This window comes from Fistularia commersonii, chromosome 5, assembly GCF_037954325.1.
Source record: "Fistularia commersonii isolate RoL2024-O1a breed Wild chromosome 5, RoL_Fcom_v1.0, whole genome shotgun sequence".
Taxonomy (NCBI): Eukaryota; Metazoa; Chordata; class Actinopteri; order Syngnathiformes; family Fistulariidae; genus Fistularia; species Fistularia commersonii.
In genome coordinates this window covers 7,948,785-7,973,418 of record NC_141288.1, presented here as the reverse complement: position 1 = coordinate 7,973,418, position 24,634 = coordinate 7,948,785, and the positions used below count along the sequence as shown (strand labels likewise).

Sequence of the window (24,634 nt, the reverse complement as noted above, 5' to 3'; positions counted from 1 at the left end):
GCACGCGCGCACACAAAATTCCCTATCACATTCTGGTCACATTACAACTATATTCAAGCGTATATTTCATGTTTTGAGTTCAAACTGATGCCATGAACCTATATTTGTCGTTAGTCCTACTGCAAAATAACAAATATTACCGTGTGTGTTTATTTGATCGTTAAAGGTTTAGAGCTATGTTGTTTAAATCTACTTTAGATTTGCTAGTATTCGAATTAACGGCATTAAATTATTGAGAATAGGTGGTAGCGAGTTTCTCATTTTCAAGCAAATGTTTTCTTGTACGCTTACGATATAGTGGCTTTAGCGTAAATTACGAGGAGATCACGAACACAACACCGGATCTCAGCAACTGTCATGGCATCTCCCTGGAAGAGGAGTTGCTAATGTGAATAGTATTTGCTGTAATTGATCGATTTTGCCCGTTGCACCGGACGTCTAATTCCCGTTTAAGAGGCTTTTAGACGCAGACAGTTACCATGGGACTAGTCCATGCGAAGGTAAACCCTCTTTTACCGTCTGTCTTTCAGTAGATTTTTTTTTTTGTCATGACCTGCTTGCCCGTGTGGGAGGCTACCTAAGTTAGTAGCATTTTTACAGATGTAAAGGGGCGACGGGAAAATGGTTGAAATAGACGCGATTTAATACTTTCATTTATCCCTGGATAAAGTTTTATGACACAATAATTTATGACAATATGTATGATACATAACAATTGGCAATGATACTTCAATGACCTTTGTATCTTGGCCATACGTTTGCAGCAGATTCTTGCAGCGTCCCCCCATTATGCTCCACCCTATTCTCATGTTTGAAAGCTGTCACATAAAAACTTAGTTTGTGACTGTAGAACATGTAGTTCTTTTCTATGTGAAAAGATGCTGAAATGCTTATAAGACTTCAAACATTTACACCTGTCTCGTTTCAATATCCCAAACTACTGTCCTCTGCTATATGCAGGGAAGCCATTTGTGCAATTCATTTTCAAGTATGTGGGATATGAAGGTTTTACATTTGTCCATTCTGCAGAGTTTGGATCCACTTCCAATGCATGGCCGGGATTTAGGAGTCCATCCTGATGATTTTGTTGAGACTCCAGAACCAGACCAGGGAGCCAAGCAAGAGATCCTAGAAAACAAAGATGTAAGTTGAATTCAGGGTTTGATAAATTATCATCACTTCCATCAGCATCAACAAGTCTGTATCATAGGTTGTGAAAAAGAGATGCACAGTAAAGTATTTGAAAAGAGGCTAGATGATAAATGTTATTCATAACTATTGCTCTTATGTGGCAGTAGTTTTGGGCAGGTACTGTTTCCTGAACTGTAGTATTACTTTTTTGTTTTAATCATATTTATTGACCTTTGGAAGCACATTTCAATATTATTACTTCTACTTTCCTTTTTCCCCCAACAATTCAGCTGCAATGTTTATTGGCTATTTTTTTAACCAACTATTTCAAACATTTGATGATGTCTCTGCCTGTATTTCTGTCTGTCTCTCTGTCTGTCTGTGACAAAATATATGGGAAATTTAAATATAAAGTAGTTTAAGAACATTCAAATATGACAGAGGTGCCTTTTTTCTTTTCAGTTATTTCATTGAAGACGTGTGTGTTATATGCAGGTGGTCGTCCAACATGTCAGTATCCAAGGTCTTGGGAGAACTAAAGAGGATCTGCTGGGCTATGAGATTTCTGATGTTTTCCATGCAAGAAACCTAATTGATGTATGTATTCTTATCATCCTCAATTAACTATGTTCTTCTTTACATGATAACCTGTATGTTTTTGTTCATTTTGGGGTGTTTTAGGGTGGTAAAACATTTTTTTAGTTTTGTTATTTTTCCTTTTTGAGTTGTCATAGTAGTATTAAAACAGTTGCTGTTGACTCTAGACTTGAGAGAAAGAACATCATGCAGCATTACGTTTTTATGTACAAACTGCGTTCATTGAGGCCAATTAGGTGACTCATTTCAGCTGCAAAGATGGTGTGAACAGATTCCTTAGCTAATTTTTAATTATTCCTATTAATCATAGGGGTCCTCTAGTCATTCACATTGTACTGAGGTCATTTTATTTATGTGGTCAGATTTATGGACCTTCTTTTTCTCCTTTCGGCTTTTCCCAATCAACCTTCTCCATCTCTCCAGTCTCTGTATAGAATAGAAAAGTCATTTGTCACTGATAGTGGAGATGCTGGGGATTGAACCCAGGACTCAGGTTGCATGCGCTTCGCATGTAGAGCTTATGCTCAGTGGTGGAGTGCATGCTTCATGTGCTCTACCACTGAGCTACACGTCCACTTTACTAAATGTAATTTCATTTCAGTCATTTGGCAGACGCTTTTAACTAAAGCAACTTACAGTGCACATGCTGGGGATTGCAGGACCTCATACATGCGAAGCATGCGCTCCACCACTGAGCTACATACGACTCGATATCCTCCTCTCTCACACAAGCTACCTTCATATCCTCCACAGATGAATTTCTCTATAACTCTTGGCTTAGTTTCAGAAATTGCCCTGCTATTTCCTTAGTACCTGGTTTCTATTCAATTGATTTATACAATTGCAAAAGGTCTAAAATGCCAATTTTTTCGCATTACTGTATTACATAATTTTGATCTTCTTCTTTCGGCTTTTCCCCTCAGGGGTGACCACAGCAAATCAACTTTCTCCATCTAACCCTAGTCTCTGTATCCTCCTCTCTCACACCAACTACCTTCATATCCTCTCTCACCACGTCCATAAATCTTCTCCTTGGTCTTCCTTGAGAACTCCTGCCTGGCAGCTCCAATTCCAGCATCCATCTACCAATATATTCACTATCCCTCCTTTGTACATGACCGAACTGTCTCAGACTGGCTTCTCTGACCTTCTCTCCAAAGCATCTAACATGTGCTGTACATAATTTTGATAAACAGGGAAAAATATCAATCGGAGCCAAAAACATTTTGCAGACTTTTTACATGCTTATGTCTCATTTTTAATCTTAATTTAGATAACATGACAATGAAAACAGCAAATGAAAGTTTGAAAATTAGGACGCACCCTGTCAACCACACTGAAAAAAATGTGATCACTGCCAATAATTCATTTTAATTAGATGTTAACTAACTACATAGTGTTTCATTTACAGGTAATGAAGAAAGCCCATGTCGCCAGGCAGAAGCTGCTCCGTCTAGGAATTTTTAAGGAAGTTGAAGTTCTAATTGACACATCAGAAGGTAACAGTCTTGTTGTTACACATTTTACATAAATGGTTAAATATACACAATCATTGCTCGTTTGGGGGCTTTATTTCAGCTTGGTATTTTGAATTCAGAAACAGTACCTGTTCAGTTCAGTGATTACTTATCAATTTGACATGATTTGTTTCTTAACCACATAAGATTACTCAATTGCCATTTTTTTCTTTCTTAGGTGCTGATGCCTTGCCCAATGGTCTTGATGTCACTTTTGAAGTAACGGAAGTAAAAAGGCTAACAGGAAGCTACAACACCATGGTTGGAAATAATGAAGGAAGCATGGTGAGCCAATTGCCTACACATCACCTTTGTGAGTCATCTGTCTCCTGTGTCTTCTTGGTTTGGATAGAGCAATAATTTAGTGATTATCGTACCATGCCAGCATCGTTTAACTAGCAAGTCTAAGGTTTCATTCAACAGAGAAACCCCTATACTTTTTGTCAACATCAGTTGCTTGGGAGCTGGCAGTCCCGCAGTTTAAAAAAAAAACATTTATTCAATGGAATCAAGGATCGATTACCGAAGGACTGTAAGAATAAGAACAACTTTACTTATGCAGAAGGAAATTGTTGTGCCAGAGTTTCAAGTAAAACATAACGATAATAAATAATAGTAGGAAATTGTATAAACAGTATAAAAAAAGGATGGAGAATAAGAAAAACAAATAAAACTATAAAGTGACAAGTCAAGGCGATAAAGTGTCTTAAGGTCGTAAGTACAAAGATTTTGAGATTCCCTGTGGCTGAAGGGAGAGGAATTAAAAAGTCTGATAGCCTCAGGTAGGAAAGATCTCCTGTGGCGTTCACTGGAGCTCCTCGGCGGTATCAGTCTACGACTGAAAGAGCTCTGACAGGATGTCAGTGTGGCGTGCAGGGGGTGATGGACGTTGTCCATGATCCTGAGGAGCTTCCTCAGCATCCTCCTCTGAAACCTGCACAACAGACTCCAGCTCCACTCCCAGGACAGATCCAGCTCCCCTGATGAGCCTGTTGAGTCTGTTGGCGTCAGCTGTCTTGAGCCTGCTGCCCCAGCACACAATAGCATAGAAGATGACGCTGGACACCACCGAGTGGTAAAACATCCGCAGCATGGTCCTGCAGACGTTGAAAGATCTGAGCCTCCAGAGGAAGAACAGGCGGCTCTGACCTAGCAATTAAGATCTAAGCATCAGCAACACTTGTCTGCCTGTTTGCTAACGTCAAGTTGATGGCTACCATACAGCTAACGCCTTAGAGTTGTGGGACAGTTCAATTTTTATGAACTTTTGAAAAGTGGCATATAAACTATTTTCCTGTTTCAATATTGCTTTCGCAAGCGACCCAATATTTGTATTTTGATCAAATTATTTTCACTTCCTTCATGTTTGAATTTGTAGCTAGCAAGTTGCTGATGATGCTTAACAGTGAACCACCGAAAGTGGTGGGTTGACACCTTATAATTATAGATCCTTGAATACCTAATAAGGGTAGTTCTTTATTTGACAGGCTAATAATAAAACTCTATTCATTTCTTATAAATTGGATACAGTTTTTTTTTAAATAGTATAAATACCATTGTAGTTTAAGTTTCAAAACTTAACATAACTATTATCTTGCAGTTATGAGGTTGTGACATTTCCAGACAGCTTATTTATGCAGATTTGGTCATCCTACACTACCTAGGTAACCTACCACCTTGAATGAGTTACTTTAGCCAATGAGAAATTGATAAACATGTATAGCCATCCCATATCTACTGCCAAAATCATTGTTGGATCTACATCTAGTACATCTCCCACAGCAAGATAATTGGTACAAAATATCTGAGGACAATGCTCAGTTTGCAGTTTTCAGGAGCGCTGCTTGGATTGAAAAGGATTTGCACTTTCAAGTGTGTGACATTCAAACGTTACATAGATTTTTCTTTCCAAGATGTTTTTTATTTTAAAGGAACAACATGTATCAGCCAAAATAATAATGATAATAATAACTCTTACATGAGCTATGGATAGTGACTGAAAGAACGAGATTGCAGATACAAGTGGCCGAAATGAGTTTTCTTTGCAGGGTAGTCGTAATCTTCCTTAGAGATAAGGTGAGAAGGCCATCCAGGAGGAGCTCAGATTGGAGTCGCTGCTCTTCCAGATAGAGAGGAGTCAAATCACTTCGAATAAGTGGCAGAAGTTGGATAGATGGAATACTGACACTATTCTATCACTCAGGTATTGGGTCTGAAGCTGCCAAATATGCTTGGTCGTGCAGAAAAGCTCACCTTCCAGTTTTCCTATGGAACTAAGGAGACATCCTATGGCCTGTCCTTTTTCAAGCCACAGCCAGGGCACTTTGAGCGCAAGTATGTGTTGCAATCCAACAAACTGCAACAGCAGTTACAAGTATCTTAATCTTTGAACATAGATATGCAGATATCGAATCTGAACTTTTAAAGTTCATCACAAAAAAATTTTTAACAGTAGTTTTAACAGAATGTGTATGGTTTTGTCAAAATTCAAGAAAAGCAACATTGCAGCTATATTTTGGATGCCATCACTAGACTGATTTTTCCTTAAGAAAAAAGGTAATTGATGTTCTTCCCTGATTTTCAGTCTTACACTCAACATGTACAAAGTCACTGGCCAATTCCCATGGAGCTCTCTAAAAGAGACAGACCGAGGCATGTCAGCAGAACTAAATGTAAGTCTATGTAAATGTACACGTGTCCATTATTTGTTTTGCTTTTTCATTTCATAACACAGTTTGGTCCTGCACAGCAAAGTTTAGCAATTATGACAATTAAGACGAAGTGTGATAGTGTCTATTTTTTAGGAATATATATATATATATATATATATATATATATACACACACACATACCTGCGTGTGCGTGTGTGTATATAAAACACACATTTTTCAGGTAAGGATATTGATCTCATTGTTCTAGCTCCTGTAGTATATCAAATATGTTGCACATTCTATCTACCCATTTATAGGAGACATACTGTATATAAAAACTTGCAAAATTACACACTGCATATCAAAAATAATACTTAGGTGATATTGGCTACAATTTTACTATGTTTTTACAGTTTCCCATGGGTTTCACCCACCACTCATTGAAGTGGGAAGGTGTATGGAGGGAGCTTGGTTGTCTGGCTCGTAGTGCATCTTTTGCCGTACGAGAGGAGAGTGGACATTCACTGAAATCTTCCCTTTCGGTAGAGTTGAAATAACTAAACCCTTAGTTTTAAACTAACAATCTATATTTCATGTTTCCATTTTCACAACATTTTTGTCTTTACTTGCAGCACACTTTGACAGTTGATTCAAGAAATTCTGCTATCTATCCTAGCAGAGGTGCCTTGCTACGACTTAACCAGGTAAGTTTACATACCTGAAATAATTATTAAAATTTCCCCAAATGATTTGCCGAACACAGTGAAGGCATTGTGATGCATAAGTAATATAACTGCAAGTGGAACTGTGTTATTGATGTTCAGCAATAACGTGTTTCACAATTATAGTGATAGAATGGATTCTAAAAGGGATAATATTGCAGACTGAACAGATTTGGCAGAATGCTGTAGATTACTGCACTCATAGAATTATATCATAATCCTGGAGTTTCACAAAATGAAGAAATAGCATATCCTTCCATGGCTGTGCCAGTCATCTAGTACTAACCAAATATTAACATCTTTTGGTCCTTTGTCAAAAACTGTACTCAAGGCAGTAGAATAATAACAAGCAGCAACTTAAGCCTGCTTCAACAAAGACTTGACAAAGGATCTCAATTAAGGATCCCCTAAACTGGTAAAGCAACATTTTAGTTAAACACTTTCTGCACTGTGGTAGGAACTCCTTGCTAGCTTCCTGCAGCTCCAAATGATACCTGACCTACAACTGACAACTTTCTTCTTGTATGCTTTGGTCGGGTCCTGTTTCAGAGTTTTATACATTGTTGTGTCCCTGAGGAGATTGTCCATCTTTGCTTGGTAACCCTTTTTATCCAGAACCACTGTGCATCTACCTTTATTGGCTCGGATGATGGTGATTCTCTCTGAAGTGAGGAGAGTGCTGTCTTCTCTTCAGGTGTCAGATTGGACAGGGGTGGTTTGGTACTGGAGAGTGCTGCTGTCACCTTGAGTTGGATTTGCTCAGCTTCTGTATTGGAGATGTGGTTGTTGCATATGGCCGTTTCCATTGCTGTGATGAGGTCTACTGTTGGGATCCAATCTGGTGTGACCGCAAAATTTTGACCCCTAGACTGAACGCCAACCTCCTCAGGGTTAAGTTGGCAGCTGGATAAGTTCCTAACCCAGTTCTTGTTGGCGCCGTTGGTTGTGTTGTAGTTACTGTTCCATGTAAGGGTTGTGTTAGCAAGGAAAGACAGAGAGGGAAATTCTCATCCTAATGTTATGTTGAGCTGTCTGTGCCTTCTCTACAAACCTGTTAATCTCTTCCATGATCAAACTAGGAAGAAGTGATGTTATTTCTTCCCTTATCTGTGTGACATTGGTTTCCAGGACGGTTATCTTGAAATGTGTCTGTCTTATCATTTCACTCAAAAGCTGCTGTTGAGTTCTCTGAAGGATGTCCTTTGCTATGTGTTCTTTAACAAAGGAGAGTAGACGTAAGGAATTTGGGGTGATCTTCTGTTGTTTTTCCTGGCTGTCTTTTCTAACTGTTGCACAAGTCGAAGGGTGGTCATCAAAATTGTGCATCCAGGTTATGGTGAATTCTTCCCGAAATCTTCTTGTCTTGGCAACTGTACTTGAATTTCTTCACTTAAAGACGTTTCTCCATTCATCCGAGAGGCTTCTTCAGTTACACATCTCCAATACAGAAGCTGAGCAAATCCGACTCAAGGTCTCAGCATTACTCTCCAGTGCCAAACCACCTCCCGTCCAATCTTACACCTGAAGAGAAGACAGCGCTCTCCTCACTTCAGAGAGCGTCACCATCATCGCAGCCAACGAAGGTGGATATACAGTGATTCACGATTAAAAAGGATTAGCAAACAAAGATGGACACTGGGACACAACATATGAAACCCTGAAACAGGACCCGGCCAACGCATACAAGAAGAAAGTGGTCAGTTGTCTCTAGCATCTAGAAAAGGATTCAGCCATTGACAAAAAGCTTTATTATCGGCTGTACCCAGGAGAAACCATGCCATGCATCTACAAACTCCTTAGGATTCACAGGAGGGACATCCTCTCAGACCCATCAATAGCAGCAATCATTCAACATGGCCAGACATTTGACAAAGATTTTGTCACCTTTGGTTGGCAACACCACACACCATATCCAGTATTTGCAGGACATTGCCAGTAAGGACAAGCAGATCAGGCTGGACCCGGATGAATCCTTTGTGTCGTACCATGTAACCTCACCATTCACATGTATCAACACATCGGATGCAATCACAGCAGTAAGGGAATGCCTTGTTAAGAACAATACCTTAAACAGAACAAAACTCTCCACGGATCGCATCTGCACCCTACTGGATCTGTGTCTACAGACTACCTATTTCCAGTTCAACAATGGTTTTTACAGCCAAAAATATGGATGTGCCATGGGCTCGCCTGTATCCCTCATAGTTGCGAACCTATACATGGAGGAAGTTGAGAGCAAGGCCCTCGCTTCATTCAGGTGAACACCGCCAACCCACCAGTTCAGGTATGAAGATGGCAAATGGGTTAAGATCAAGAAGAATGAGATAGAAACATTCACCTCAACACGATCAATGGCAGCATAAAATTCATAAGGGAAAATGTCACTGCTGACCAACTCCTCTTCTTGGACTCTTGCCTTCACATCCAACAGGACAGAAACCTGGAGATCAAGATTTATAGGAAGCAACACAAACCGAACAGTATCTACTTGTTGACTCACATCATCCCCTTGAGCACAAACTGAGGGTAATCAGAACTCTACATCACCGGGCCAAGAATATCCCGCAAACGCTGAAGGAAGCAAGACCAAGGCACAACACATTAGGAAAGCCTTGAGATCCTGTGGCTACCCTAATTGGGCCTTCGCCAATTATATGCCCTGTATAACAGGAGGAAGACAACAACAAACGAAACATCTCACTGTATGTTGCTGCTGTTTCAGAGAAACTGCGAAGGGTGTTCAACAAACACCAAATGCCTGTATATTTCTAGCTCCACAACACCCTGAGGGAAAAACTTTTCCCCCCTAAGGACAAAACACATAGACCCAAGATAGAGAATGTGGTGTTTGCTGTCACTTGCACTGAGGATTGTGATGACACCTACATTAGAGAGACCTCTGCAAAAATGAATGGCCCAACACAGAAGAGCCACCACTTCAGGACAGGACTCAGCAGTCCACCTACACCTAAAGGACAAGGACCATCGTATGTAGAGAGTGATGTCTGTATTCTGGACAGAGAAGACAGATGATTTGAGAGAGGAGTAAAAGCAGCCATCTTTGTTCAGAAATGTTTTTTCTGTTTTGACAGAGGAGGGGGCCTCAGACACAACCTTTCACAAATGTACAATGCTGCACTGCAGATCAACTCTTCCACTTACACAAGCCACTATAATCTAGACCCACCCAAAAACCTGGCAGTTGTATTCGGAAACTCCCCATAGGTTAGAAGAATTCTCTTTGAAGAGGGGTGAAACATCTTCAGGCCAAGACAAGGAGATTTCGACAAGAATTCTATTTCTTATTGTTTTGTGACAATTACTGAGAAATGTGTGAGACAAAGGACTGAGGCAATTACTCTAATTTCCGGACTATTGAGTGCACCTCAATACAAGCCGCACCTGCTAGCCAATCGCGATCTTGGGTTCCCCCTGCTCACTATAACTGTCAAAGTCATCTTCTTTGGAAATTCTCAAAGAAGTATTTAGTCAGCCACCAATTTTGTTAGTTCTCCCACTTAAACAGATGAGAGGCCTGTAATTTTCATCATAGGTACACTTCAACTATGAGAGACTGAATGGGGGGAAATAGTCCAGGAAAGGACATTGTAGGATTTTTAAAGAATTAATTGGTAAATTCCTCTGTAAAATAAGTATTTGGTCACTTACAAACAAGCAAGATTTCTGGTTCTCACAGACCAATAACTTCTTTAAGAGGGTCCTCTGTCCTCCACACATTACCTGTATTATTGGCACCTGTTTGAACTGGTTATCAGTATAAAAGACACCTGTCCACGACCTCAGTCACGCTCCTAACTCGGCTATGGCCAAGACCAAAGAACTGTCAAAGGACACCAGAAACAAAAGTGTAGACCCGCACCAGGCTGGGAAGACTGAATCTGCAATAAGTAAGCAGCTTGGTGTGAAGAAATCAACTGTGAGAGCAATTATTAGACAATGGAAGACATGCAAGACCAGTGATAATCTCCCTTGATCTGGGGCTCCATGCAAGATCTCACCCCATGGGGTCAAAGTGATCACAAGAACGATGAGCAAAAATCCCAGAACCACATGGGGGGACCGAGTGACTGACCTGCAGAGACCTGGGACCAAAGTAACAAAGGCTACCATCAGTAACACGCTATGCCACCAGGGACTCAAATCTTGCAGTACCAGACATATCCCCCTGCTTAAGCTAGTACATGCCCAGGCCCGTCTGAAGTTTTGTAGAGATGATCCAGAAGAGGATTGGGAGAATGTCCTATGGTTAGATGAAACCAAAATAGAACATTTTGGTACAAACTCAACATGTTGTGTTTGGAGGAGAAAGAATGCTGAGTTGCATCCAAATAACACCATACCTACTGTGAAGCATGGGGGTGGAAAGATCATGCTTTGGGACTGTTTTTCTGCTAAGGGACCAGGATCTGTGTAAAAGATAGAACATATGGGGCCGTGTATCATGAGATTTTGAGTGAAAACCTCCTTCCATCAGCAAGGGCATTGAAGATGAAACTTGGTTGGGTCTTTCAGCATGACAATGATCCCAAACACACCACCTGTTCAACAAAGGAGTGATTTCGTAAGAAGCATTTCAAGGTCCTGGAGAGGCCTAGCTAGTCTCCAGATCTCAACCCCAAAGAAAATCTTTGGAGGGAGTTGAAAGTCCGTGTTGCCCAGCCACACCCCCAAAACATCACTGCTCTAAAGGAGATCTACATGGAGGAATGGGCCAAAATACTTTGTGCGGACAGTGTGAAGACTTACAGAAAATATTTAACCTCTGTCATTGCCACCAAAGGGTATATAACAAAGTATTTAGATGGACCTTCATTTTTGACCATATACTTTTCTACTTTTCTACCATAATTTGCTGATCAGGACGTGATGTGCTGGAATTTTTTTCTCATTCTGTCTCTCATAGTTTAAGCCTGCTTCACCAAAGAAGAGGCCTTGGCGAAGATACTGAAGTCTAGTTTGCTTCTGATGGCCTTGTTAATGCTTTGCTTGGCAGCTCTGTAGCCATCTGCATAAGTGTGTGTATGCCAATGGGTAAACAAAATCTAGTGTAATGCATTTTAGAACCACAAGGTGTGAAAGCGCTATATACGTTGAGACCATTTACAATTAATATTTAGAATTCATAGCCTCCTGCTGAGAAAGTCAAAAACAGTGTAAACTTAACAAATTGTATGCAACTTTTTGCAACAGAAATTGCTATCTTAATCCATCTGTTATTCAGAATGAACAGAATTAACACGTTTGGATCTGCACTTGGGCAAAACCACATGTACTTACCAAATAATAAATAAAGATCCTTAAATGGACATTCCACAAATTACCGAAGTCAAGGTTAGTATCCCGTTGTGCCTGAAAAGAACTCCAACTGACATCTTTGTCATATGTCAAAAGAAATGTGTCCAAAGATTGACACAAAAGTTCACAAAACAGTGACGCGAAAGAAGCACAAACTTAAATTTAACGGTTCGCTTAAAAATACTTGTAAACTCAAATGATGGCAAAAATGTATATACTTAAGCAGATATACATTTCCCGAATCATTTACCAATCCATAAGCAACAATCATGACATCTCACACATTTCTGAAACTTCAGTCAACAACCAAGATCCAGAAACTCCCATGAAAACATATCTAAAACCATGACATGACTGACAGAAAGACTTTACATGCCACAGATACCACAATCTCAGACAGTGTTCAGAGAACATACCTAGATGCATCATCAAATCATTTTAATTGAAGATTACACTCACATAGTTGGAATTTCGGCCTTCAAGTATAGAAACCCTTGGTTCAATTCCAGTGGCCCAATGGAGCATTTCTGTGAGTCTGTCTTGATTTTCTGGCCAAAAGACATGTAGTATAAAGGGTTTAAAGGGTTTCTGCGGGTTATCAAAGAGCAAGAAGTAATTACCGGTAAATAGATTTTGCAAAAATTAACGCCTTAAATACTGTTAAAAAGCATGCAATTCAATGTTCAGCGTTATCAAAACTTTAAATACACTTGATTGGAAAAACATTGTTTCATTGCAATTGCAATGCAACATTGTTATTTATTTTGATGAAGCTATATAAACATTTAATAATTTCGATCAGAATAGTGTGATGATTAGTAATGATTGACAGATAGAACCCTTTAATTGACAATTGTTTTACAGGTGTGTTCTGATGGTGTACTGATAAAACAACAAACACTAAGCATGGTGAAAGAGCAGAGATGTGTCATGTTGGGAAAGTGTTACTTTCAACAGAAGTGGTTGGATGTTCCAAGGCTGGTTTACGTGCGTTTTATAGCATGTGCAAAAAAAAGCCATTTTTATACTTGACACAATGGGTATAAACATGGCTAAATCGCACATTTAATCAGACGGCCATAAGTCGGCAAAGGGCAGGCAGCAGATAACTGGTAGATTTTTGTTGCTGGGACCAGCAAAGCAACTGGTCATGTCGTCAACACATCGGTTGTTGCTGCTACAACCACCAGCGCTGCTATAGTGACTGTCTCTATCAGTGCAATGACAGGCAGGAAGACTGGCGACCTGCTTGCACTATTGCAAGCAGTATCTGGGTCCAATGCAACATTGACCACAAAGTAACACTGAAGTGCAGCACCACTCGTATGCATGAAATGATGGTATCTCTAAGGTATTTAAGGCAGTTTCCCAACATGGATATTGCTAAATCTTTTACATGTGGAAAAGAAAAAAAAACATGGGTTAATGGAAAACTAGTATTGTGACACTCATATTGAGAGTACTGGAGGCTTTAACAGTGAGATTGTTCCTTGCTGCTCTCAATGCATTGAGCAGTGATTGCATTAAAACTTATTTTTCTGGTAATGACTTCGTCAACGCACTTTCTCATATATTCAGATATCCAGTGAATGATGATGCATGATGAAGAACAATGTTGAGTTCTTGTCGGAGACACAAAATTTCCAGATTCCCAAATCTATAACTGACTATCTTAAAGGGCAAGTTTTTATTATGATACAGTGAAACCTTGACTTAAGAGTTCAATTTGTTCTGTGACTGCACCAGAAACCCTTTTCTCATTTCTCAAAATGAATTTCCGCATTGAAATTAATTGAAACACTTTCAATACCTTCCCGCCCCCTGATTTTTAATCATTTTAAATTTGAAAAATGTACATAATAAATAACAAATAATTATAAGAATTATGATATATAATAAAGGATAATGTAAAGAAATAAACTGGTTAGAGGTGGAGGAAATAAATGGAGGAGGTCTAAATTTAACTTGCACGCTACGTCGCCATCCTCTGCACTAAATCCCTGTAAATGTGTAGTGCCTTCTAACGGATGGTACTCTCATGGTACCTTCCCAATAACTTCTCTATCTCTTCACGGACAAGTCGACATCACGCACACCTCGCTCATGTTTTTCCATGATTTTCGCTGGGCTACCCATCAGTGGATGCCATATTCAAGTGTTTTTAAATGCCCCTCCACGGACAGTGGCATCTAGTGTTGAACACGCACTACTTCATTGTAACTCAAATCTCACAAAGCACAAAATCAACTGAGCAATAGTTTGCATCTTAGAAATCTCAAGTTGGTACACTCATAAGTCAAGAATTTTACTGTAATGAATTACTGTTAAAACAATAATTTATCATTTCATTTTCACATGGGCTGGTGCCACGAATAGATAGAATTTAAACATGGGTTCCAATCCCATGGCAGAATAAAATTATCATGTTACAGATATGTTGTGCTAAAGTCACGTTCTAAAGACTTAGGAAAACAAGATTTCACTTTAAAATCACAGCATTTTCATCTCGGCATTGTCAGTCTCAAAGACCTCAATCTCTGAATTCCTTTCAATTCCCTGATTATTTATCCGTCCTGTTTAGTAGAGTGTGTCAATTTGGAAACTGGGAATTGTTTTTGCCTTGCAGGAACTTGCTGGATACACAGGAGGAGATGCCAGCTTCTTGAAAGAGGATTTTGAGTTCCAGATAAACAGATTGCTCTTTTGGGATTCAGTAAGACAGAATTTAATCATTTCATTTCTTTACACTACGAATTTCTCAGATGACATGAGAGAGAGATAGACAAGCAACATGATAATTATTTCTGCTGAACAATACTCTTTAAATAATTGCAGAAATAATTGCAGAAATATGTTGATATTAAAATAAATTGAACCCCAACTATCATGACACAATATGATACAACTTTTTTACTGGAAAATGTACTTTTAACTAATAAAAATATTCAGATGATGGAATGTAGTAAAACTTTCAAAAATTTACTATTTGACGCAACCCCATCTAGGGCAGATTGGAAGAGATGGAAGTTGTGTTTATGGTTTCATTGCATTTCTCCTGTTTTAAACAAACAGATCAACTAACTTTTCCCTGATAATAAGTGCTGTTACTTTTTATGTCTACAAGCTACCATGTTCCTACAACCAAACATTTGGCTTTCAGACCTACTTAGTTGGACTTAGAAACAGCATCTTACTTTCATCTTTTTAACCAGTTAAAGTTGTAATGAACCACCTCACATGGCTAAATGAAGACAGCAAGGGGGACACTGGAGCATGCTTGTCAGGTTTCTATGAACAAATACCATAGCAAGTTGGATTATAGACCAGAATTTTCTTTTTATCATCTAGAGCAGTGTTCAACCATCCTTTTTATCACCGTCAACTGGTCAACACTTGACAATTTTACCACGAACCGGGGGGGGTGTATATATAGCAACTATAATAATAAACGTGAATCCACTGTGTGTATCCACCTTTTCCCCTTCGAAAGGAAACTTTCCGTCTGACATCTGTGTTTTACTAATTTTGCTAGCTTGTGGGTTACATTTTTGGCGCTCAAGTCACCGAGATGTAACCAAGAGATTCCGGTCATTTTTCAAAACAAAAGATTTTCCAAAATAAAGATTGTTCAGACTCAGATAATAAAACCAATGGAAATAATTGATAATTTCTTGTGCGGCCCGGTACCGGTCTGTGGCCCGGGGGTTGGGGACCACTGATCCAGAGCAAACACATTTTCTTCATGAGGCAGCCCACTCTGCCTCTACATTGGGTATAATTTTAAAAAAAAATGAACTCCAAACTCCCAAAAAAAACACTGTTTATGAACCGTAGCACCTGTTCCTTTTTCATTTATCCTGAAATTTGAGCCAAAGAGAACAACTATCAAAACTGAATTATATTCTCTTCACTTGTCACTTATCATTCTATTTTCTGCAGAAACACAGTTGTTACAAATAAAATGCAGAAAGGAGGCAAGAGGTGACAAGGTTTTTGGAAATGTACTGTTGTCTGAAAAATACAAGAATAATCTAAATAAATGTCCAAACATGATATTGTGAGGTGATAGCAAACATTATGATTATCTTAGTCCCATCAGTTGTGCTCAAAAGTGTGTGTTTAACCAAGCCAGAATACTCACAATGTGACACTAATTATTTTTCACATTACATCATATATAGGTCCTGTCTGCCTCTCTGTGGGGTGGGATGCTTTTTCCCATTCACGGCGTACCATCCTGTATTGCGGACAGGTTTGTCTGATTCCAATAACAGTAATAATAATAATAATAACAACAATAATGCCTTTTGACTTCAGTATTAACATATTAACCTAGTGCTTGATTGAAAACTAAAATAAAGACAAAGAATCTGTTAAGTAATCAAGTCTTTCTCCCCTGTTGTTTTTTAATTTGTTTATTTGTTTATTTTACAGGTTTTACCTTGGAGGTCCAACCAGTATCCGCGGATTTGGAATGTACAGCATCGGACCACAGAGTGAAGGTAAAATTACAGTCAAGCTTTCATATTGGTGAATCATGTGTCAGTTTTGAGTTTAGGACAAAATAGATTACATTGAAAAGGAAATCCATGAAGACTCCAAAATATCCCAAATATCTGCGTATACAAAATCCTTGAGAAAATATTAAGCATTGAAACAGTATGGAAAGTGTAGATAAAAACATCAACATTAACCTTTGTAATGCTGGGGAAGTAGCACATTTATATTGTATTTGACATTGTTTTGAACTTTTGGAGAAGGCAATGTCATGGTGAACTCAGGAGGATGCTGATGAGCTAATTGTATTACTGCATTTGATGACCTATCTTCTCAGTATATCATATGGGAGCAACTTAATGCATTTATGACGGGGGACTTTATCGAGACAGTCTGCTAAAGTATAAAACCAAGCATCAGAATGTGAAACCCGGTTTAAGTCATTCTTATCTTGGCATGGCTCTAGGTGATAGAAAGGCTTGTCTGACTTTTTCTGTATCTGATGGTTTATTTGGATTCTCATACACGATTATCTCAAGGGTTTTTTTTTTGGAATAACATGCCTTGGTACTGCCAGAGATGAAAGGAAGGGTTTGAGGTGTTAGAAAGTCTACAGTACTCAAATAACATCTCATTACAGCCAAGGTATGCAAGGGACCATCTCCAAATACTCACCAGAATCTTTGAAGAATATTTCCAGCACCTTGTTGATTCTATATCACAAAACAATAAGGCAGTTCTGAAGGCAAGTGGCACTACAGTAGGAAGGAGTAGAAATGATTTAATATTGTTTTCCTGGAGTACATTATGCTGAGCTTACACCTTCCGATTTTCCATATGCAGACATTTTATAAAACTAGCAATCGTAAGGAAATCTCAAGAGTCGCAGGGCAGTCATAGTACAGTCATAGCTTAGTCTTTTATGAGTCTTTCCGCTTACAACAATATCAAACATGTTTGATATTATCCCAAGACTTATGTCACAGTAAAGACTGAATCAACAACCAATACATGAGCTTCAACAAAACCAGAAAAAATAAACATGGTTGACAAATAATAGCTAAAGCAATTTTGGTGGCAAAGATTGTATTTGTTTGTAGTATGTATTAATGAGAATAATGAAGGATGTCTCGATCAGTTTTGAGCATCAAGAAAGAGGAGCAGATGCGGCAGGACAGCCTAGCTTATATGGCGTCAACTGTCCAACATATCACGACCGAGTGGGGAAGGAAAAGCAATAATAATGACACATTTTATTTAATGTGCCTTATAGATGTTGGTGTTAGTCACTTTATTTTATCTCATTTTTAAATTACATTTTTTGTATATTTATATTTATCTTATATATTTATATATAACAGAGGTTCTGCAAATACCCTGTGAAAACATTGCATGATGGCAAAAATTTGTATTTGTAGTTGTCCACAAGTCTTTCCACATTTTTTATTGCAGCTATTTGGAAAAAGTTCTAACGAGTTTGACAAGTGACCAAATTATGTTTATCATTAAACTTCTTTTATTTGTTTTTTCCCATTGATGTGGTAGAATGCCATGAAACTACTTTCATTGTGTTTTCTGTGAAGGAGATGTTTGGTAGAATTAGATTTATGTTTGTGCCGTCATTGTTGGATGTCATGTTTGTGTTCCAGGTGACTATCTTGGTGGGGAGGCATACTGGGCAGGTGGCCTCCACCTCCACACCCCACTTCCTTTTCGACCAGGGAAGGGCGGCTTTGGTGATCTGTTCCGAACCCATTTCTTTCTCAATGGTGGTAACCTCTGCAACCTCAACTATGGTAGTGGCTTTTATTAACTGTGGGCCCATGTTGTTTATTAAGAAAATGTAGTCATTAAAAAAATTGCTCGTGATTTTTTTAGTCCTGTATTGCATACTGTTGGTTATGGTGCTAATGTTTGTCCTGCATCTTACACCCTGGTGTGATGTCCTGAACTGCTTCACAATGCCTTTGCAGACCCTGGGATCCTGTCAGGTGTGTCGAATTTTCTTGTCTTGGCAACTGGACTTGAATTTTTTCACTTGACGGAAGTGAAGGAATAAGCCACTCGTCCAAGAGGCTTCTTCAGTTCAAATGACTCATGTGGAGTTTCCCAACGAAGACAAATGGTGGATTTTGACAAGAAGTCACCATGACCTGGATGACTGAGAACCTCCTCAGATACGACCATCGCTTATCCTTACGCTATCTTATTTAGCTAATCTTTTGCTATTCTTCTGTTCTTGTGTTGCCATGATCAATTCATCTTTACTGTTTTTCAGTTCAGGTTTTTTAGGCCACTTGTAGGATTTCTTGATCTGTCTTGATATTATTGTTATCATCATATTATTACCGTCAGAGGCACTGGCTCGTCCTCCTCCTTGTGTCATGAGGTTTCTTCTGTCTGAGGTACTTACTTTGCAACTTGTCTTATCGGGCCATCTTAAATGGATTCCTGGATCTTGTTTGTTCCATCCTGGATAGTTGCTCTGAAACTAACTAGGTCTTGGCCTTCCTCTTACTACTTGCTTTGCAGTCTCATAACATGGGATGAAAGCCTCCATTCATCAGAAGGTTCCTTGGGAATTTTGTGGTTGTGGTTTTGGGTGCAAGGAATTCTGTTTTTTTTTTTTTTTTTTTTTTTTTTACCTGGAATTGAGGGGGAACAATAGTTCTATTGCAGGCTTCTGTGGCCAACAACAGCAATTGCTTATTAAGCGGACATTTTACTGTCAACCAAGTGTTTTCTCTGACTAAAATGCTACGTGTGTGTGTGTGTGTGTGTGTGTGTGTGTGTGTGTGTGTGTGTGTGTGTGTGTGTGTGTGTGTGTGTGTGTGTGTGTGTGTGTGTGTGTGTGTGTGTGTGTGTGTGTGTGTATATACATATATATGTATGCATATATATATGTGTGTGTGTGTGTGTGTGTATATATGTATACGGCCAAGCCAGTGACTTCCTGAGCCGGTCCCAAGCCCGGATAAATGTAGAGCTTTGCGTCAGGAAGGGCATTAGATGTAGAACAATTGCCAGACAAAACATGCTAATCCAACATAATAGTCTCATACTGGATTGGTCGAGGCCTCGGTTAATGACGACCACCACTGGTACCGATGACCTACAGGGTACCAATGGAAATTGGGCTAATTTAGGTCAAAGAAGGAGATGAGGAAGGCGTGTTTGGAACCACAGAGAGGAGAGGAAACGCAAGAGACTGGGACTGAGAGTAGCGACTTTGTATTTCGAGACTATGACAGAAAAAGTGGGAAATTGAAGGTGTGATGCTCAGTGCAGTTAGTGGCTATGCCCTGCAGCTGGGATGTGAGTTTGAGGAGTTTTGGAATGAGTTGGATAAAGTGTTGCAGAATATCCCCAGAGATAAGACGGTGACTGCAAAGTAATTGTAGGTTAGAGTTTAGCCAGATAAAATAGGATGGTGGATTGTAGGATGACTCTGGTGACAAGGAAGATCAAGAGGACAAAGGCAGGGCAGAGGAAAAAGTAGTGGAAGCTGAAAAGGGAGGACTGTTGTATGGTTTTCAGGGAGAAGTTGAGAAAGTCTCTGGGTGGTCAGGGAGGGCTTCCAGATGATTGGACAGCTACAGTACTTGATGTATCATCTTGAAGGAAAGACTTGGTGATGGAATTACAGAGAAAGTGGTTAGCAAAGAAGTGGGACATTGATGGGACTGAAGAGAACAGACAATAGTGCAGGGAGATACAGTGTAAGGTAAAGATAGAGGTAGCAAAGGCAAAACAAAGGCCATATGATGAAGTATGCTTGGACGGACAGTAAGGAGGTTAGCGAAACAGAGATAGAGAGGATGTACAGCAGGTCCAGATGATTAAGGATTGAGATGGAAATGTATTGACAGATTCTACAAGCGTGATGGGAAGATGTAAAGAGTACTTTGAAGAGTTGATGAATGTGGAAAATGAAAGAGAGGCAAGGGTAGAAGAGGTGACTATTTCAGACCACAAAGTAGCAGTGATTACTAAAAGTGAAGTGAGAAAGGCATTGAAAAGGATAAAGAGTGGAAAGGCACTTGGTCCTGATGATATACCTGTGGAGGTGTGGAAGTGTCTAGGAGAGGCAGCAGTAGAGTTTCTGACTCGATTATTCAACAGGATCTTAGAGAGTGAGAAGAATGGAAAAGTGTGATGATGCCCATTTTTAAGAATAAAGAGGATGTGCAGAATTGCAGCAACCAGAGAGGGATAAAGTTAATGTGTGTTAGTGTGCGTGTGTGCGTGCGTATATAGAGTACATACCTGCTCACCTGCCTTGACTCGCATATGAACTTATGTGACATTCCATTCCTAATCCATTTGGTTAAATACAACATTGGTCCACCCTTTGCAGCTCTAACAGCTTCAACTCTTCTGGGAGGGCCGTCCACAAGGTTCAGGGGTGTGTTTATGGGGATTTTTGACCATTCTTCCAGAAGTGCATTTGTGAGGTCACACACTGATGTTGGATGAGAAGGCCTGCCTCTCAAAGGTGTTCAACCAGGTTGAGTTCAGGACTCTGTGCTGGCAAGTCAAGTTCATCCACACCAGACTCTGTCATCCATGTCTTTATGGACCTTGCTTTGTGCACTAGTGCACAGCTATGTTTGAAAAGGAAGGGGCCAGCTCTAAACCTTTCCCACAAAGTTGGGAGCATGGAATTGTGCAAAACATCTTGTGTATGTATAGTTGTATGGGTGGGTGGGTGGGGGGGTGCATTTGTTCTCAATATATTTCTCTGCAGTCATGTCAATGTTTTGATTGTCTCTTTGAGACTATGAACTATCAGACCTTTTTTTTTACTTTCAAATTCATGCTGCAGGCCAGATTGTACCCACCCCTAGCGGTCTGGTTATGGCCCGTGGGTCGCATATTTGACACCCCTTGGTTAAACAATATTTTGTGTGTGCAGGTGATGAATCCAGGACACACCTCCAAAAGCTAGTGGAGCATATTCGCTGGTCATATGGAGCTGGAATTGTACTGCGCCTTGGAAACATTGCAAGACTGGAGCTCAACTACTGTATACCAATGGGAGTTCAGAGTGGAGACAGGTATGGGTACTGGAGCACTACTCAAATAAACTTCAGTTTTATATGTATTTGTGTGTTCACAATGGATTTAAGTAATTGTTTGGAGTTGCTGCAATTGTAAAACCAGCATCAGAAATGCCTTATATAAGAGTCTCAACACAAATAGCTGCAGTACATGTATTTATGGCTCAACCAGTTCACACTTAATCAATTCCACAAAATGCAACACCTGCACAAGACAGAGCACATAGTAAGCTCTGTTGGCAATGAATATGATCAATGGAAATTTTACAGATTTAAATAGAGATATACTTGATTTGACATACACTTTCCGATCATCAGTCTGTCACACTAGATACTGCAGCATAATTCTGGGATACTTGTACCAGTGCAAACTGGTAGATACTGTGGTTCTCTTGGTTTTGTCCTACGAGGTTGTGTTACTCTTGTTGGTGATAGGAGAAGAAAAAGCGACAACCATTCCTTGAACAATTTTAATTCCAAGTGTTTTTTTGCATCGTCTTTCTTTTCCTTTCAGCTTTTTCCTTCAGGGGTTGCCACAACAAATCAACTTTCTCCATCTAACCCAGGGGTGGGCCAACTTTTTGACTCAGGGGCCGCATTGACTTTTAAAATTTGACAGACGGGCCCGGTCAGCACAAGATACGATACATATTAAAAAAAAACACACATTTGTTAACTACATATCAGACTCGTCTGACATCTGGTTTGAAAATGTAACCAGCGTGGTTTTGAAGGAGCTGATGTTTGCTTGCATTTCATGCACAACCGGTTTTCCCGTGTAGCTTCACGTCCAGCTCATTCATGTATGTCAGTATGACTAAATCACAAAGCCAATCTTTGTCATTCAGCTGAGGAAAAGTGTTCTCAACTAGCTCCAAAAATGAAATAATCTCCTGTTTGAGCTCCCACATTCATTGATCAAATCATTCAAATCAAGTATGAATTCTATACCAGTCTTTAATGCGCTGGATTAAAAAGACCAACAGGCCGGATGTGGCCCACGGCCGTAGTTTGCCTACCCCTGATCTAACCCTATTCTTTGTATCATCCTCTCTTACACCAACTAACTTCATATCTTCTTTCACTATGTCCACAAATCTTCTCTTTTTTAAGTTTGTTTTGCATATTGCAATAAAAGTAAATCTTGGACCAGGGTGGTCCAATACCCTGCCTCGGCTAACTAATTCAAATATCAATACCACATTGGAAGCAAACGAATGTTGCACACCTTTTTATTGTATTTTATTTTATTTTATACCTTAGAGACTGAAAATTTGTTTCATTCTTAAAATTTGTTGCATGCATGGAAATATCTTAGTCAGTTTCCCCGAAATTTTGCTATGTGTTTAATCTTCATTCAAGAAGAATGTGCATTAACCTTTGGCCCCTTTTACTACTGCCATTAAAATGCATTGTAAACAACCTGACTACATCTAGATCAGCCTCAAGGTATTTGGCAACAAAGACCCCAAACATGTTGAGGACAAAGTAACATCCAGTCACTCAGACAACATTTACAGGGAATTTGGGCCCCACAAGGACAAAAGCTTTTCGCATTAAAAAAAAAAAAAGTTTACATGGCAAAACTGAAGGGGTGCATTAAACTCTAAGTGGAAGTATGTACTCGGTGGTATTACAGCAACAGCGTATTTCTTGTTAACATATCAAAAGATTGGTAAAAAATGAATGGTTTTGTTTCAACCCAATACACATCAGAAAGTAAAACTGTCACCATACCATTAACTTCTGGGTTAAGACAAATTTCTGCACATATCTTAAAAGACCACTGTTGAAATTGAATGTATTTATTAAGTGAGGTTCAGTTGCTAGAGACAACTTGTGGCATATATCACAACATGCACACAGTTAAGGACACATTTAAGTGCCTGAAGTCAAGAGGTTCTATAAGGTTTTTACAAATGAAGTTAAGCTGGAGTAGAGCAGCGTTGAGCTATTTTTTCATTTGACCTATTTTGATATTTAATACTACTAACTAATTGCTCAGTTGTGTTGTTTTTTTTTTGTCGTGTATGTTTTTTTTTTTATATTTCAGATATGTGGATGGTCATTTGAGGATTATTCACTATCTCAAACCCCACTGTTCTCCACCCCATTTTTTTTACAGGATATGTGACGGTGTCCAGTTTGGAGCAGGAATTCGGTTTCTTTAAGACCCCTCCGGTGGAGATTCAGACCATCCCAAGAGGATGCAATGTTAAATTACTAAACATCTTGTAATTGCCACCTTTGATACATTGTAGATTTTGGTCAGAAGTATAACACCCCCAACACAATACTTGTACACTAGATTAGAATACTTGTACACTAGTATTTCCTAACAAGGTGCGTTGCTGAGACAAGTAAGCTCAGTGCAGAACGAAAACTTCAAAAGCATGTTTTTTTGTACTTGGTCTGCACTCAATGATTTCTCATTCTGTTTCCACTGGTCCCATTGATCATGTTGTCGATAATGGCCCGTTACAGTGTGATATATATTTTGATATTCATCCCTGTATTCTCTCTGGATTTGGAGCATGACATTTGTGAAGATATTTAATTTTCCTTTTATCCCTCTCATGTATTGACTTTGTTAACTTGTCTGTTTGAATGTTTGTAGTATCAACAAGAAAAATGTATCAACATATCAACAGAAAAATGAACCTAGATATTTTTTGTCAAAATGGAAACAGTGGCTCATGACATGAATGCTAAAACACTTAATGCCAAAAAAGGCTTATACCTGTAGTCTTTGCGTAAAAAATGTTCACCACCCGTGCTCTTACTGTTTTCTTTTTTTTCATTGTTGATGCAGTTTTCTTCTTTCCAGTTACTCAGATGTTATTTCTTTGAATCCACCTGGCTTTTTGAGTAAACACACAAAAATCCAGTGGGGGAAAATAAAATACTAGTATCCACTCTATATCTGGTAAGTCTTGCTGTTCTGTCGTCTCAAATTTATCCAGCAAAGCAGCCTGCAAATTCAAATTGGAATAGTTTCGCTTCCAGATCTATTTAATGTGCCAAAACCTTGTGCAATCTCCTTTGAGGATGGCATGCACAAGTCTGTTTGATAAGAGCTGACTGAACTTTGGTTCAGCGGAACTCATGCAGGGCAGTTAAGTGTGGATTGAACCAGATGAATG

The 24,634-nt window shown here is 39.2% G+C and overlaps 1 protein-coding gene and 1 pseudogene across 1 annotated transcript; both read left to right on the top strand.

Annotated features, from left to right (window-relative positions):
• Positions 1 to 328: 328 nt before the first annotated feature.
• On the top strand, positions 329 to 24,411 carry samm50l (sorting and assembly machinery component 50 homolog, like). The gene is made up of 15 exons (XM_086146679.1): positions 329 to 500; positions 1,030 to 1,143; positions 1,627 to 1,728; positions 3,140 to 3,227; positions 3,424 to 3,530; positions 5,449 to 5,579; positions 5,830 to 5,917; positions 6,310 to 6,438; positions 6,529 to 6,600; positions 14,561 to 14,647; positions 16,116 to 16,186; positions 16,369 to 16,436; positions 18,081 to 18,227; positions 21,347 to 21,488; positions 23,617 to 24,411. The coding sequence occupies exons 1-15, from the start codon at positions 480 to 482 to the stop codon at positions 23,660 to 23,662; spliced, it is 1,413 nt and encodes a 470-aa protein (XP_086002805.1). The 5' UTR covers positions 329 to 479; the 3' UTR covers positions 23,663 to 24,411.
• On the top strand, positions 7,814 to 9,843 carry LOC147233990 (uncharacterized; annotated as a pseudogene).
• Positions 24,412 to 24,634: the final 223 nt, after the last annotated feature.